This window comes from Geotrypetes seraphini, chromosome 4 (genome assembly GCF_902459505.1).
Source record: "Geotrypetes seraphini chromosome 4, aGeoSer1.1, whole genome shotgun sequence".
Classification (NCBI taxonomy): Eukaryota; Metazoa; Chordata; class Amphibia; order Gymnophiona; family Dermophiidae; genus Geotrypetes; species Geotrypetes seraphini.
In genome coordinates, this window is record NC_047087.1 from 26,561,205 (window position 1) to 26,573,490 (window position 12,286).

General features: G+C 44.4%; 1 protein-coding gene across 1 annotated transcript in view; it reads right to left on the reverse strand.

Moving 5' to 3' along the window:
• Positions 1-12,286, reverse strand: part of LOC117359538 — an 87,583-nt gene that overhangs the window by 48,587 nt on the left and 26,710 nt on the right. Inside the window, exon 2 of the mRNA XM_033942496.1 lies at positions 6,280-6,456. Coding sequence (XP_033798387.1) covers positions 6,280-6,456 — 177 coding nt within the window. The remainder of the gene's footprint in view (positions 1-6,279; positions 6,457-12,286) is intronic.

The window sequence follows — 12,286 nt, forward strand, 5'->3', positions numbered from 1 at the left end:
CATATGCCGGACTGGGGGGAAGAAATAATGGATCTAAAAATAGAGGAGAGGGAGAAAGATGATGGGCAATGGGATTTAGGAAGGGAAGGAATAGAAAGGGAGAGAAGTTGGACACAAGGGATGGTGTGGAGGGGGGATAGAGATACTGGATAGGAGGATAGTTGGGAAAAGAAAGGGAGAGATGGTGGACCCTGAGGCAGTGGCATACCAAGGGTGGGGCGGGGGGGGGCTGAAGCTGTGTGTGGCTGCCATAAAGGTCATCTCTGACGCAACCGGAAGTTGCATCAGAGACGACCTTTACGGTAGCCATCTGCAACAACAACGCTTGGCTGCTGTAAAAAGGTAATTTAGACTCTCAGCCATAGGGCAGGGAGGTTTGTCGGACCAGGCCTGTTGTCGGTCGGTCGTGTGGGTGGGCAGGGGTGGGGGTGGGGGAAGCGCCACAAAGGTAAGGGACTGGGAAGGAGAAAGGGAGGAAAAGTGGAGTGGAGAGGAAAAGATGCTTAAGGGAAATGGATAAAACAGAGGGGGGAGAAGGATGCTGAAAGCACATGGGGAAGACAGAGGGGGGAGAAGGACGCTGAAAGCACATGGGGAAGACAGAGGGGGAGAAGATGCTGAAGGGAAATGGGGAAGAGAGAGTGGGGAGAAGACGCTGAAGTTAAATGGGGAAGAGAGAGTGGGGAGAAGACGCTGACAGGGAAGAAGACAGAGATGCTAGACTATGGGGGGAGCGGAGGGAAGAAGATGAGTGCCAGACCAATTTGGAAGGGGGGAGAAAGGGAGAGGCACAGTAACAGAGCAAATGGAAGACGCAGAGAGAAGAGAGACAGTGGATGGAAGGAATTGAATGAGAACATGAGGAAAGCAGAAACCAGGCAACAAAGATAGAAAAAAAATTATATTTCTTTTTTTTTTTTTTGCTTCAGGATAAAGTCGTATATTAGTTGTGTTGATAAAAATTTATAAACAAAGCCCTGCCAGCTGAACATCTCTTTCTCCAGTTCAGCAGCCAGAACTTTGATTTATAAGGATGGAATAAGCTAAATATTGCAGTACTGAGGCTTGTATGGATGCTGCGGGGATGGTGACGGGGCGGTGAATGGGATGACGATGACGGGGCGGTGAAGGGGACGGTGCAGTGACGGTGACAGATTTTTTCCCTGTGTCATTCTCTAGTGCTCACGTCAAAAGCTTCCCTCTGACTCAGCTTCCTGTTTCCACTTTTGACTGAGCATTGCGTTGCTGATCTGAAGTTCTGTTGATGCTAGGGGTAAAAGGAAGACTGTTGCCAATCTTAAGTGTCATCGCGGGGGGAGGGGGGATAGCAGATCTTTATGCCAAAATCGGAAAGGTGAGGAAGGAAGAAAGATGGGTCTGTGGTGGATGGAGAGATTGAGAGAAGTGGGCAGATGATGGAAGTAAGGAGAAGGGGCAGATAATGGAAGTGGGGAGAGAGAAGAGGACAGATGATAGGGGAGAAGGATTGAGTTAGGGAAATACTGGAGGAGGTGAGGGAAAGAGGTGGCGAGCTGTAGGTAGACAGTAAAAAAGGAAATTGATGAGAGGGTAGTAAGAACGTAATCTAGATGGATGCAGAAATTAATTGAAAAGGAAAATGATGGAAGAAAGGGATTGCAGAAGAGAGGTGTGGGAGAGGGAAGGAGAGGAGAGAGATGCCAGACCAATGGGGGTGAAAGGAGAGATGGAAGGGGGAGGCATACAGTTTCTGGAAGGGGCATAGAAGGAGAGGAGATGCCATATAGAGAGAGGCAGAGAACTGGCAGACTGTGGATGGAAGGAAGACAGTAACAAGAAGATGAAGAAAGCAGAAACCAGAGAAGACAAAGGTAGAACAAATTTTCTATTTATTTATTGTTTTAGGAGACATGTGTCACTGTTTCTGTGGTGTTGCATTTTATGCAGAGTCCAGCTTCTTGCTGGTTCAATTTTACCTTTTTCTATGTATTTCTATTTTATCCCCCCTTTTACAAAACTGTGGAGCATTTTGTAGCACCAGCCGTGGTAGTAGCAGCTCTGATGCTCAGAATTCTATGAGCATCAGAGCTGTTACCACCGTGGCTAAAATCCACACTACAGTTTTGTAAAAGGGAGAGGGGTTTGTTTGTGATGACATATTCCATACTAGGCGAAGGTGTTTTCTGTGTTCTGTGTGTTTGAAAGACATGGTTTTCTGTTAGGATTGACGGTGTTGGATTGATCTATACTAGTCTGGCTTGTTTAGTTTTACAATCTAATCTAATCTAATCTAATATAAACCTTAGGTTTGTATACCACATCATCTCTACATTCGTAAAGCTCGACACGGTTAACAAGAGTTAGGGTAGAAAGGAACTCCAGTGGGGGCAAAAAGAGGAGAAAAGAATTAGAGGGAGGAGGAGTTACATTTTTGAGAATAACCAGGTTTTCAGATGTTTACGGAAGAGTTGGAGAGAGCTCTGAATCCTGAGAAGGGAGGTAAGGTTGTTCCAGAGCTCAGTGATTCTGAAAGGGAGGGAGGAGCCGAGGTTTCCTACAAGGGAAACGCCTTTTAGCGAGGGAAAGGAAAGTTTCATTTTTTGGGTGGATCTGGTGGAATTAGGGTTGGAGGAGTTCCAAGCGAGAGGGATGAGGGGACGGAGGATGCCGTGTAGGATCTTGAAAGTGAGGCAGGCACATTTGAAGTGGACAGTGGAGATTATCGGCAGCCAGTGGAGCTTGGACAAAAGCGGTGAGACATGGTCGAATTTGTTTTTTGCGAAGATAAGCTTGGCAGCGGTATTCTGAATCCGCTGGAGTCTTTGAAGGTTTTTCTTTGTTAGGCTTAGGTAGATAGAGTTGCAGTAATCCAGTCTGGAAAGGATGGTGGATTGTACTAGGACGGCAAAGTGTTTTTGATGGAAGCAGGATCTCACTTTCTGTAGCATGTGGAGGCTGAAGAAACATTTTTTTTATTAGTTGAGGTGATCGTTGAGGGAAAGTGTAGAGTCAATGATGACTCCCAGAACTTTACTTGAATATTCCAAATGTAAAGTGGGGCCCGAGGACAGTGAGATGGAGGTGGGCAGTTGGTCCAGTTTTGGGCCGAGCCAGAGAAGTTTTGTTTTAGATTCGTTCAGTTTCATCTGCACAGTGTGAGCCCAGGATTGAAGGTTCGATATGCATGAGGTTATGTTCGCCGAGAGGTTTGTGAGGGTTCGGTCGGTCTCGAGGAGGATAAAGATGTCATCTGCGTAAGTGTAGAGTGTTTTGAGGGGGGGAGAGGTGGAGGAGTTTAAGGGAGGACATATAAATGTTGAAAAGAATAGGAGAGAGGGGTGAGCCTTGCGGGACTCCACAGATCGGGTTCCAGGGGGAGGAGGAGGTGCCCTTCATGTTGACTATGTAGGAGCGGGAGCGTAAGAACTTTGAGAACCAGTCAAGGACTGTGGAGTTGATGCCTATTTCGGTGAGTTGGTAAATTAGAATATCATGATGTATGACATCAAAAGCTGCAGAGAGGTCGAATTGGAGAAGGCGGCAAATTTGTTGCGAGAATGGAGATATTGAACTTTTGAGATTAAGGAGGTCAGAAAGGATTCGGTGCTGAAATTGGGACGGAAGCCGTATTGGTAGGGTTGAAGAATGGTGAATTTCTCAAGGTAGGAGGAGAGTTGAGTGGATATGATGGACTCTAGCATCTTGGTAAGAAGGGGAATGTTAGCTATTGGACGGTAGCTGGATGGTAGAGCGGGGTCTAGCTCAGGTTTTTTCAGTAGTGGGGTTAAGGAGATATGGCCTATTTCTGGGGAGAAAAGACCCGAATGGAGGGTGGAGTTTATGAGAATGGTAAGAGATGAGATGACCTGGAGGGGAGTGTTCTCGTAAAGGTAGGAGGGGAAAGGATCCAAGGTGCAGTTACAGGATTTCAGTTTGAGGCAGAGATTATAGACCAGGGATTTGGAAACAAGTTTGAAGGAAGACCAGGATCTGTCAGCTGGGATAGGATAGGAGTCTGTTAGGAGTGGGTTGGGGTCGATTGGAATCAGGGATTTGTAGGGGATTGCAGGTGGGAAGGAGCGCCTCAAAGTGGAGACCTTATTGTTGAAGAACTGTGCTAGAGAGTCAGCTGAGGGGGAGGAGGGAAGGATGGAGTCATTTTTGGAGGTTAAGGAACGCCAAATGTTAAACAATGTGCTACTTTGATTGTTGGATTTAGAGATTTTTGGATGTGATTAGGTCATTTAGGATGAAAAGTTTGTTTACCACTGATCGAGCATTAACGTATATGCAGGGGATGTTGATTTCATTTGGTTTTGTTGAGCATTTTGTAGGTGGTGGGTTGTTGAGGGGTTTAGGATTCGTTTGTTCTCGGTGTTTGTTCCAGAGTATGGGAAGGATATGCCGAAATTCTCCACTGTGTTCCGTCGATTGATTTTAAGTTTCTGGTGGGCTAGGTCTTCATTGCTTGTAGTTCCATGGGGGATTGATGCTATTGTTGAGGGATAGGTTGTGTAAGGCTGCGAGGATGGAGAGGCATAGGAGAGGAAGTATAGGAATAGGAGGGGGGCTTCATCTTGATGGTAGGAATGAGTGTTGCTGATTGGGCAAGACTTTTTTTTTTTGCAAATCATTTTTATTAAAATCAACCAGAGGAACATAAAGGATAAACAGATGCAGAACAGGAGCGGCTCTGAGTAATGCAAAACAAGCACCAGCAGCATAGGAAATATGAACAACATAACAGCCATAGGCAATAAAGAATGAGAAAAAGAGGAGATGCCCAAGATCCTCCACCCAGAATAAATCACAAAATCAAGGGCACAAATCGAAGAGAGAGTAGGAGATCATGTAGCAGAGCTCCCTTTTCAGGCTAAGAGGAGGAAAGCAGCGACGGATAGAAAGCTCCAAACCACTGATCCGGAATAATCCAACAGCGAAACAGCCCGGCTCCCCTGTTGTATTGCTCACTGCAATATGTAAGATTCTGCCTTTTCCTAGGTACTCATGTGTGACGTGTGGCTTGTTTCTAAAAATCATTTTTTTCGTACAGATGTGGGGGGAAGCTGCCAAAAAATGATGGGCCCCGGGTGTCACCTATGCTAGGTACGCCACTGCCCTGGGGTGGTAGGGAAGGAGGGACAGATGCTGGATGAAAGGGTAGTTGAGAAAAGGTGGATCTGTGGATGGAGACGAAAAAAAGGAAAGATGCCAGACCTCTGGGGGAGGGAAGGGAAACGGAAGGGGAGGACAGAGATGGAAGATGGATGGTTAGCATGGAGAAAGAAGACCCTGGCAAGCAAGTTATCAGAAGACAATGAGAGCCTGGGACCAACAAGATTTGAATAAGGACCAGACAACAAAAGGTAGAAAAAAATCATTTTATTTTCTGTTTTGTGATTACAATATGTCAGATTTGAAACGTGTGTCCTGCCAGAGCTGGTGTTAGACCGCAAATGTGAGCTAGGATTGAACAGAGAGAGGAAAAGTCTTTTTTATTTGTTCACACCAAAGTGCCAGTGTGGTTAGGAGAAGGCAAAGGGGATGAAGAGGCTATAAAAAGGGTGAAGAGGTTATAAAATAAACCCACCAGGATGTTTAAAAAAAACACAAAAAAACACCCAATTGGGCAGGAGAATCGAATCGAAAAACCAATTCAATAGGCTGAATTGAATCAAAATTATTTTTCCTAAATCGAGCAGCACTAATGTACAGGAGTAGGGCTGGGGCGGAATAAGATGGGGCTGGGGGGGGGGGATGTCCTCTTTTTTGCATGAACAAATATGGTATCCCTAAATCTATAATCCTTTACTCTTCAACCATTTAAGGTTAACTCTACCTTGATCAATGTCTGGATTTACACCTGCTCTTGGAAACTTGGGATTTACATCTGCTCTTGTTTTGTGCAGTGCCCCACTGAAGGGATTATGGGTAATTATCCCCTTAATTCTCTAGTGGTTTTTGCCTCTTTCCCATGCAATACTAATATGTCAGCAGGGGCTGTAACAGCTTTAGAAAACATAGACATTCAAAACAGTGTAAATGGCTTGGAGACCCCATTTAAATCACTTGTCCATGGCCAACTGTGCATATTTAGTGACACTTATAAGGTGAGAAGTTCAAGGTGAGGGACCAAGACTCAGCTAAAACAATTTCCCTATTTTTTTTTTTTTTAGTAAATGTCAAGAATTATAAATGCCAGGAATATGGCTTGTACATTTAAAAAGACGATACGATTTATCCCAGGCTAGATCTTGTGAGCAGTCATAAATTAGCCTGTAGGATATTATTTTCTCTTACCTGTCTCTGATCGGGCCTCTCCAAGGCAGCGTTTGCTCCGTAGGCATTGCAGGATTCAACGAGGTAGTCTGAACTGATTCCCAGGACCGAACTCGATTCACCACAAGATCCATCTGCCACTACAATTATCTTTGGCCAGTCAGAGGCTGGGATCTTCCTCACATAATCATCTGTAAACTGAGGAGGGGACTAAAATGTTACTGATGTTATTCGAAGTATCGCACCAGTCACTCAATTCATAGAACTGAGAAAAGCAGGACAAAATTTAATACTGACATTGTTTGAAATTTTTTAGGAGATTATATCCTCGGTGCAGATTGCCTTGAAACATAATATCATGCTGGATGGATGATCTCCTTGGAAGGACTGAATTAAGATACATTTTGGGGACTATTATATTCTAATACTGAGATGAGCAATGTTTTGAAATTTTAAAGGTGAAATTCACTGCACAAGCAACAAAAGTGTTAGGCACAGAAGAAGAATATTGAGCAAAATGACTTTAAGATCAAACATCCTTTTAATGGAGTCTTTAGTACTTTACAGGTATGCAGAATACATGTATTTATTTTGTTTTCTATCCTGTTCTTTCCAATGAGCTCAGAAAGGGTTAAAGGTTAACATACATAATATACAGTTAACTGGTTACAATTTGCCATAGTTACAGTGCAAGATTTTTTTATTATTATTTTTTAAATTATTTATCATTTTCATATTAACACTATCAAAAATAGACTTGTACAGAAAGCAAGTTAAGCATAAGATTAATACATACAAGGTTATTGTATAAAGAAAAAATAAATGTTTAAATTAAGCTCTAGTCCCCAATTATGAGAGCCAAGAATTAACTTAACGGAATCCAAGAAAAATTAATCAAGAATACAAGGCCGGTCTGGCTGAAATCAAGTTGAAATAGTCACCTCATTACAATCTCTAATATAGGGCCATTTAGATTTTATTTTCCTTCTCCAGTTGCAATAGCGACAGGAAAGTTGTTAACGGGAAAGGTTCAAAGAATACATACTTTTGAGAAGAATAATGCACGACACATTTTCAAGGATGACATAAATAAAAAGTCGCCCCTAAGGCTAGAACCCCAGGTTTTAACAACAGAAATTCTTTCCTACACTTTTGGGAGTCCCTGGCCACATCTTGGGTACATTTGTACTTTTAAACCTAAAAAAATCCTTCTGCTTATGTTTAAAGAAATTTTTCATAAGCCAATTTTTCTCCGGTGCCATTGCCACCATCAATAACCGTGTCGCAGGTGTAACTAATTATTTATCAGAAAGCTCAAATCAGGAGCAATTTCTTGCTGCTGATTTTGTGGTTTTCCTGGCAAATAATAGACTTGAGATACAGGAGGTAATTGCTCCTCTGTAATCTCCAAAACCTCCAACATATATCTCTTTACCATTTCTCTAGGAGTAAATGCAGCACTCCTAGGGAAATTAATCAATCTAATATTATTAGACCGTGACAAATTTTCTAAAGATTCCAATTTTCTCCTAAGATTAGTGTTATCTTTTATCAAAGTTTCTTGAATCTTTTTGGACAAAGTCATTTCCTGATTAATATTATCCAATGTGTTTTTATTGCTTTCTTAAAATTGAGGAGTCCTTCAAGGGATTGAATCTGCGGAGGCAGTTGATTTCATATACTGTATACTGTTGTTCCAGACTGTTGTTCCAGACTACTTTTACAGTTCAAATTATCATCTAAGCCTTCTCATTATACATATCTGGTCACAGAGTTACTGGCAGCATGCTGACCCAAAATCCTACAGACAGTTATAGGTTCATTATTCATTTTAGTTGCTTCTGAGGGATGTAGCATGGAGGGAAAAGATTTGTCTGTGAACTGACTCCTTGAATCCAAAATCTATCTTGCAGATTTTTCAAAAATGTCTGATGCCACTTTCCCTAATCAGGTACATCCAAAGATTTATTTGAAATATGGTTCTTACCGTATATACTCGAATATAAACTGGGATTTTTGGGCCAAAAAATTGGCCCAAAAATAGGGGTCCTGGTTTATATTCGGGCCAACGCCTCCTCCCAGAATTTTTTAGGTTGCCGCCACCAGGCTCTGCCCCCCCCCTCCTTCTCCCTGTCCTATCAGACCTCTGCCGATCCCTGGTGGAAGTGCAGCAGGCAAGAGCAAGCTTTCCGAAATCCTGCCTCACTGCTAACCAGCTGCGCGGATCCAGTTTCGACAGCTAAGCGGCACGAGCAGCAGCGCGATTTGGTGCGGCTTCTCGGCGCTGAGCGGCTTCCTTAATGGCTCCCGCAAATTCTCGTGTAGTCTCCTGGAAGGGAAAGTGGCTCCCTGGGAGGGAGAGTACAGAGGAGGGGAAGGAAGGAAGGGTGCTGGGTGCAGTGTCTGACAGGGGAGGGATGGAGGGAAGGGGGCTGAGAGCAGAGCCTGACAGGGCAGGACACTTGAATATTAAGCCGCTCAACTTATATCTGAGTCAACCATTTTTCCTCCTTTTTGGGGGAAAAAAAGGGGGTCTCAACTTATATTCGGATCAACTTATATTCAAGTATATACGGTATTTCCTTTCCTCTACTGGGTCTTCTCTGTTTTCTGCCATCAGGTGCGCTTCTCCTTCTTAAAACTGCACATCTGACCCTCTGTATGCTGATGTAAAATCTGACATTTAAGTCACTAAACTCAACATTCCTGACAGCGTGGGCAACCATGAACCTTCTGTCGGGTTTCAAATGACCGGATTAACTTTTCTTTGCAAAGGACACGTGCTTGCCTTTGTTTAATAATTGCCAAACATTTACTTGAGCCAGTCCCTGGCTTTGTGCCTTGAATGCGGTTTCTGTGATAGTATAATCAAGGCCTTTGCATTTCCTCTCCTTTAATTTTCTTCAGCAGCTGGAGGGTAGAGTGAGGTCAAGCGACATAGGTGCCCTCTAAAACAGGTGTACTAAAAATGCTTACATTATTTTTTTACTATGGACATTAATCATTTGGTTTATTATCTATATAGTAAATTAATGATATGTGTAATATTCAAAAGTGGACGTAAGGAAGAAGTAGTGAACTACAGGTCAGTAAGTCTGACTTCTATGGTACGTAAATTAATGGAAACACTTTTATAATAGCCAATAATGATGTTTCTGGAATCTAGTGGATTAAAGGACCCGAGGCAACATGGATTCACTAAAGACAGGTCTTAGAAACATAGAAACTTAGAAAGATGACGGCAGAAAAGGGCCACAGCCCATCAAGTCTGCCCACTCTATTGGCCCACCCCATTGAGTCTGAGCGCTAGTGACCTAGTTCCTTAACTTGACCCTCGTAGGGATCCCATGTGGATGTCCCATTTATTCTTAAAATCGAGCACGCTGGTGGCCTTGATCACCTGCACCGGAAGTCTGTTCCAGTGATCCACCACCCTTTCCGTGAAGAAATACTTCCTGGTGTCACCACTAAATTTCCCCCCTCTGAGTTTGAGCGGGTGCCCCCTTGTGACCGAGGGTCCCTTGGGAAAGAATATATCGTTTTCCACCTCGACACGACCTGTGACGTACTTAAATGTCTCAATCATGTCACCCCTTTCTCTGCGCTCCTCCAGGGTATAGAAATCTGTCAATTTCTTTGGGCTAGATTCACTAAGCCCACCGATCAAGTCCTGACCACTTTGCGACCCAGACCCGATTCACTAACCTGCCTCCTGATCCAGATTACGATCCGCGCAAGCAAATGAAGGGAAGGACATCCAAAAGTAGTGAAGGCAGCGATTCACAAAAAAACAGTAAGGAGCTCCGACTGGGCGGGCCGATCACAAAAGAAGTGACTGGTGAGGACCAGTCGCTCACGTCCTTGCCGACTGTTCTACAGACCTGCAATCACTTCACATACCGCCCTGCTTGCTGCCTCTCTGCTCTGCAGCCGTGAAATCTACTTCCCCCATAGCAACCGCCAAGCACAGTGGACACCGCTACCCGTGGGATGCCGCCTGCTCCCGTGTATAGGGAGTAACATCGCCGGGTGATGAGTGTGGCTGGAGACAGCAGCAGCAGAAATAGCAGCCGGGAAAGGGGGGGGGGCGACACATTTGGTTCCCAAAAATCCACACATCCAGGTGTTGTCAGCACTCTCTGCACAACATCCCCAACTCTGGCCAGCCTGGAAAGCATGAGATCGAGCCCAGAAAATGTTAGCAGCTGCTCAGTAGAGGGTTTTAACTCACGGGTTTAAAGCAGTGCAGCCCCGCGGGTTAAAACCGGGCTCGCACTAAGGGCGGCAAGGAGAGTTCCAGTTTAAACAGAAAAGTTGCTACGGAGGCAAGCGCAAGCGCAGACCATCTACAAGCAAAGAAGATGATCTGCGCATGAGTCAGGATCAGGTTATAGTCAGGTGTATGCAAAATATTAGACACAGATTAAATTAAATCTGCTGCAGAGCACTAGACTCTTGGCAGGTTATAATATTTTGCAGTGAATGAATGGATAAGTTATAAATAGGGTTTGCGGCACGTGAGCTCTCAAGAAAGCATCCGAAGAGACCGATACAGGGGGCCACATTCTATAAAGTGTTGTGTGTCAGTGATAGTGAGTGAATCTGGAAAGGGGGTATGGACAGGGAAGGGGCATGGATAGACAGTGGGTGTTGCTGACAGTTAAGCACTCTGTTATCCAATACTGGCAGTCCCTGTATTACGAATGCTCAATTTACGTCGGACTCAAAATGGGGTCCAGCTTCTCCCTTCAGTGTTCCAATGCGCCTCTCTACCTCCCTCCTACGTCCCAACATACCCTTCTCTCTCCTGCATGCTGTCTGCAGCTTTGTGAAGAGAAACAAGTGCGGCTGGAAAGAGGGAGCTGACCAGAAGGTAAACACCCGCGGGAGGGAGGCACAAACTTGGAACACAGAATGGAGGGAGGGAGGGAGAGGGACACTTTGGGACATAGAATGAAGGGGGAGAGCACAAACTTTGGACAAAAGATGGAAGGAAGGAGGGAGGGGCATGAACGGGACACAGAACGGAGGGAGTGAGGGAGGGGAGCATGAACTTAGGATGGAAGAATGGAGGGAGTGAGGGAAAGATGCTGAGGAGGGGAAGGGAATAGAGAGGGAGAATTGTTGAGCATGTATGTCTGAGTGAGAGGGAATGAGAGATGGTGCACATGGGGGAAATGAAGGAATAGGAGAATTGTTGGGCATAGACAGGGGAGAAAATTATTGGACATGATGGTGGGAGAGGAGTGAGGTAGAAATGCATGGGGAAGAGAGAGAGGAGAGGGAGAAATGCTGGATGTGGTGGTGGAGAGAGAACAGTAGGATGGATGTAAAGGGATGCAAGAGGGCTTCAAGGAGGTGGAGAAGGTGGGAAGAATGCTTTTAAACTTATGATACAAACTTTATTATTGAGTCTTTTGGATTATTGTAATATTGTGTAATTAACAATTCCCAAAAAGGACATGGTTCTACTCATACTGATTCAGAATACAGCGGTTAGAATGATCTACGATCTGAAAAAATATGATCATGTGACTCCATTTTATTGTGAATTGCATTGACTCCCAATGGAGGCTCGTGTTTTGTTTAAGTTGGGTTGCTTTTGCTATAAGGTCATGTATATAAGAATTTGCCGCTGCTGGGTCAGATCAGTGGTCCATCGTGCCCAGCAGTCCGCTCTCACAGTGGCCCCCAGGTCAAAGACCAGTGCCGTGAGACCAGCCTTACCTACATATGTTCCGGTTCAACAGGAACTTATCTAACTTTGTCTTAAATCCCTGGAGGGTGTTTTCCCCTATAACAGACTCCGGAAGAGCGTTCCAGCTTTCTACCACTCTCTGGGTGAAGAAGAACTTCCTTACGTTTGTACAGAATCTATTCCCTTTCAACTTTAGAGAGTGTCCTCTCGTTCTCCCTGCCTTGGAGTGAGTGAACAACCTGTCTTTATCTACTAAGTCTATTCCCTTCATTATCTTGAATGTTTCGATCATGTCCCCTCTCAGTCTCCTCTTTTCAAGGGAGAAGAGGC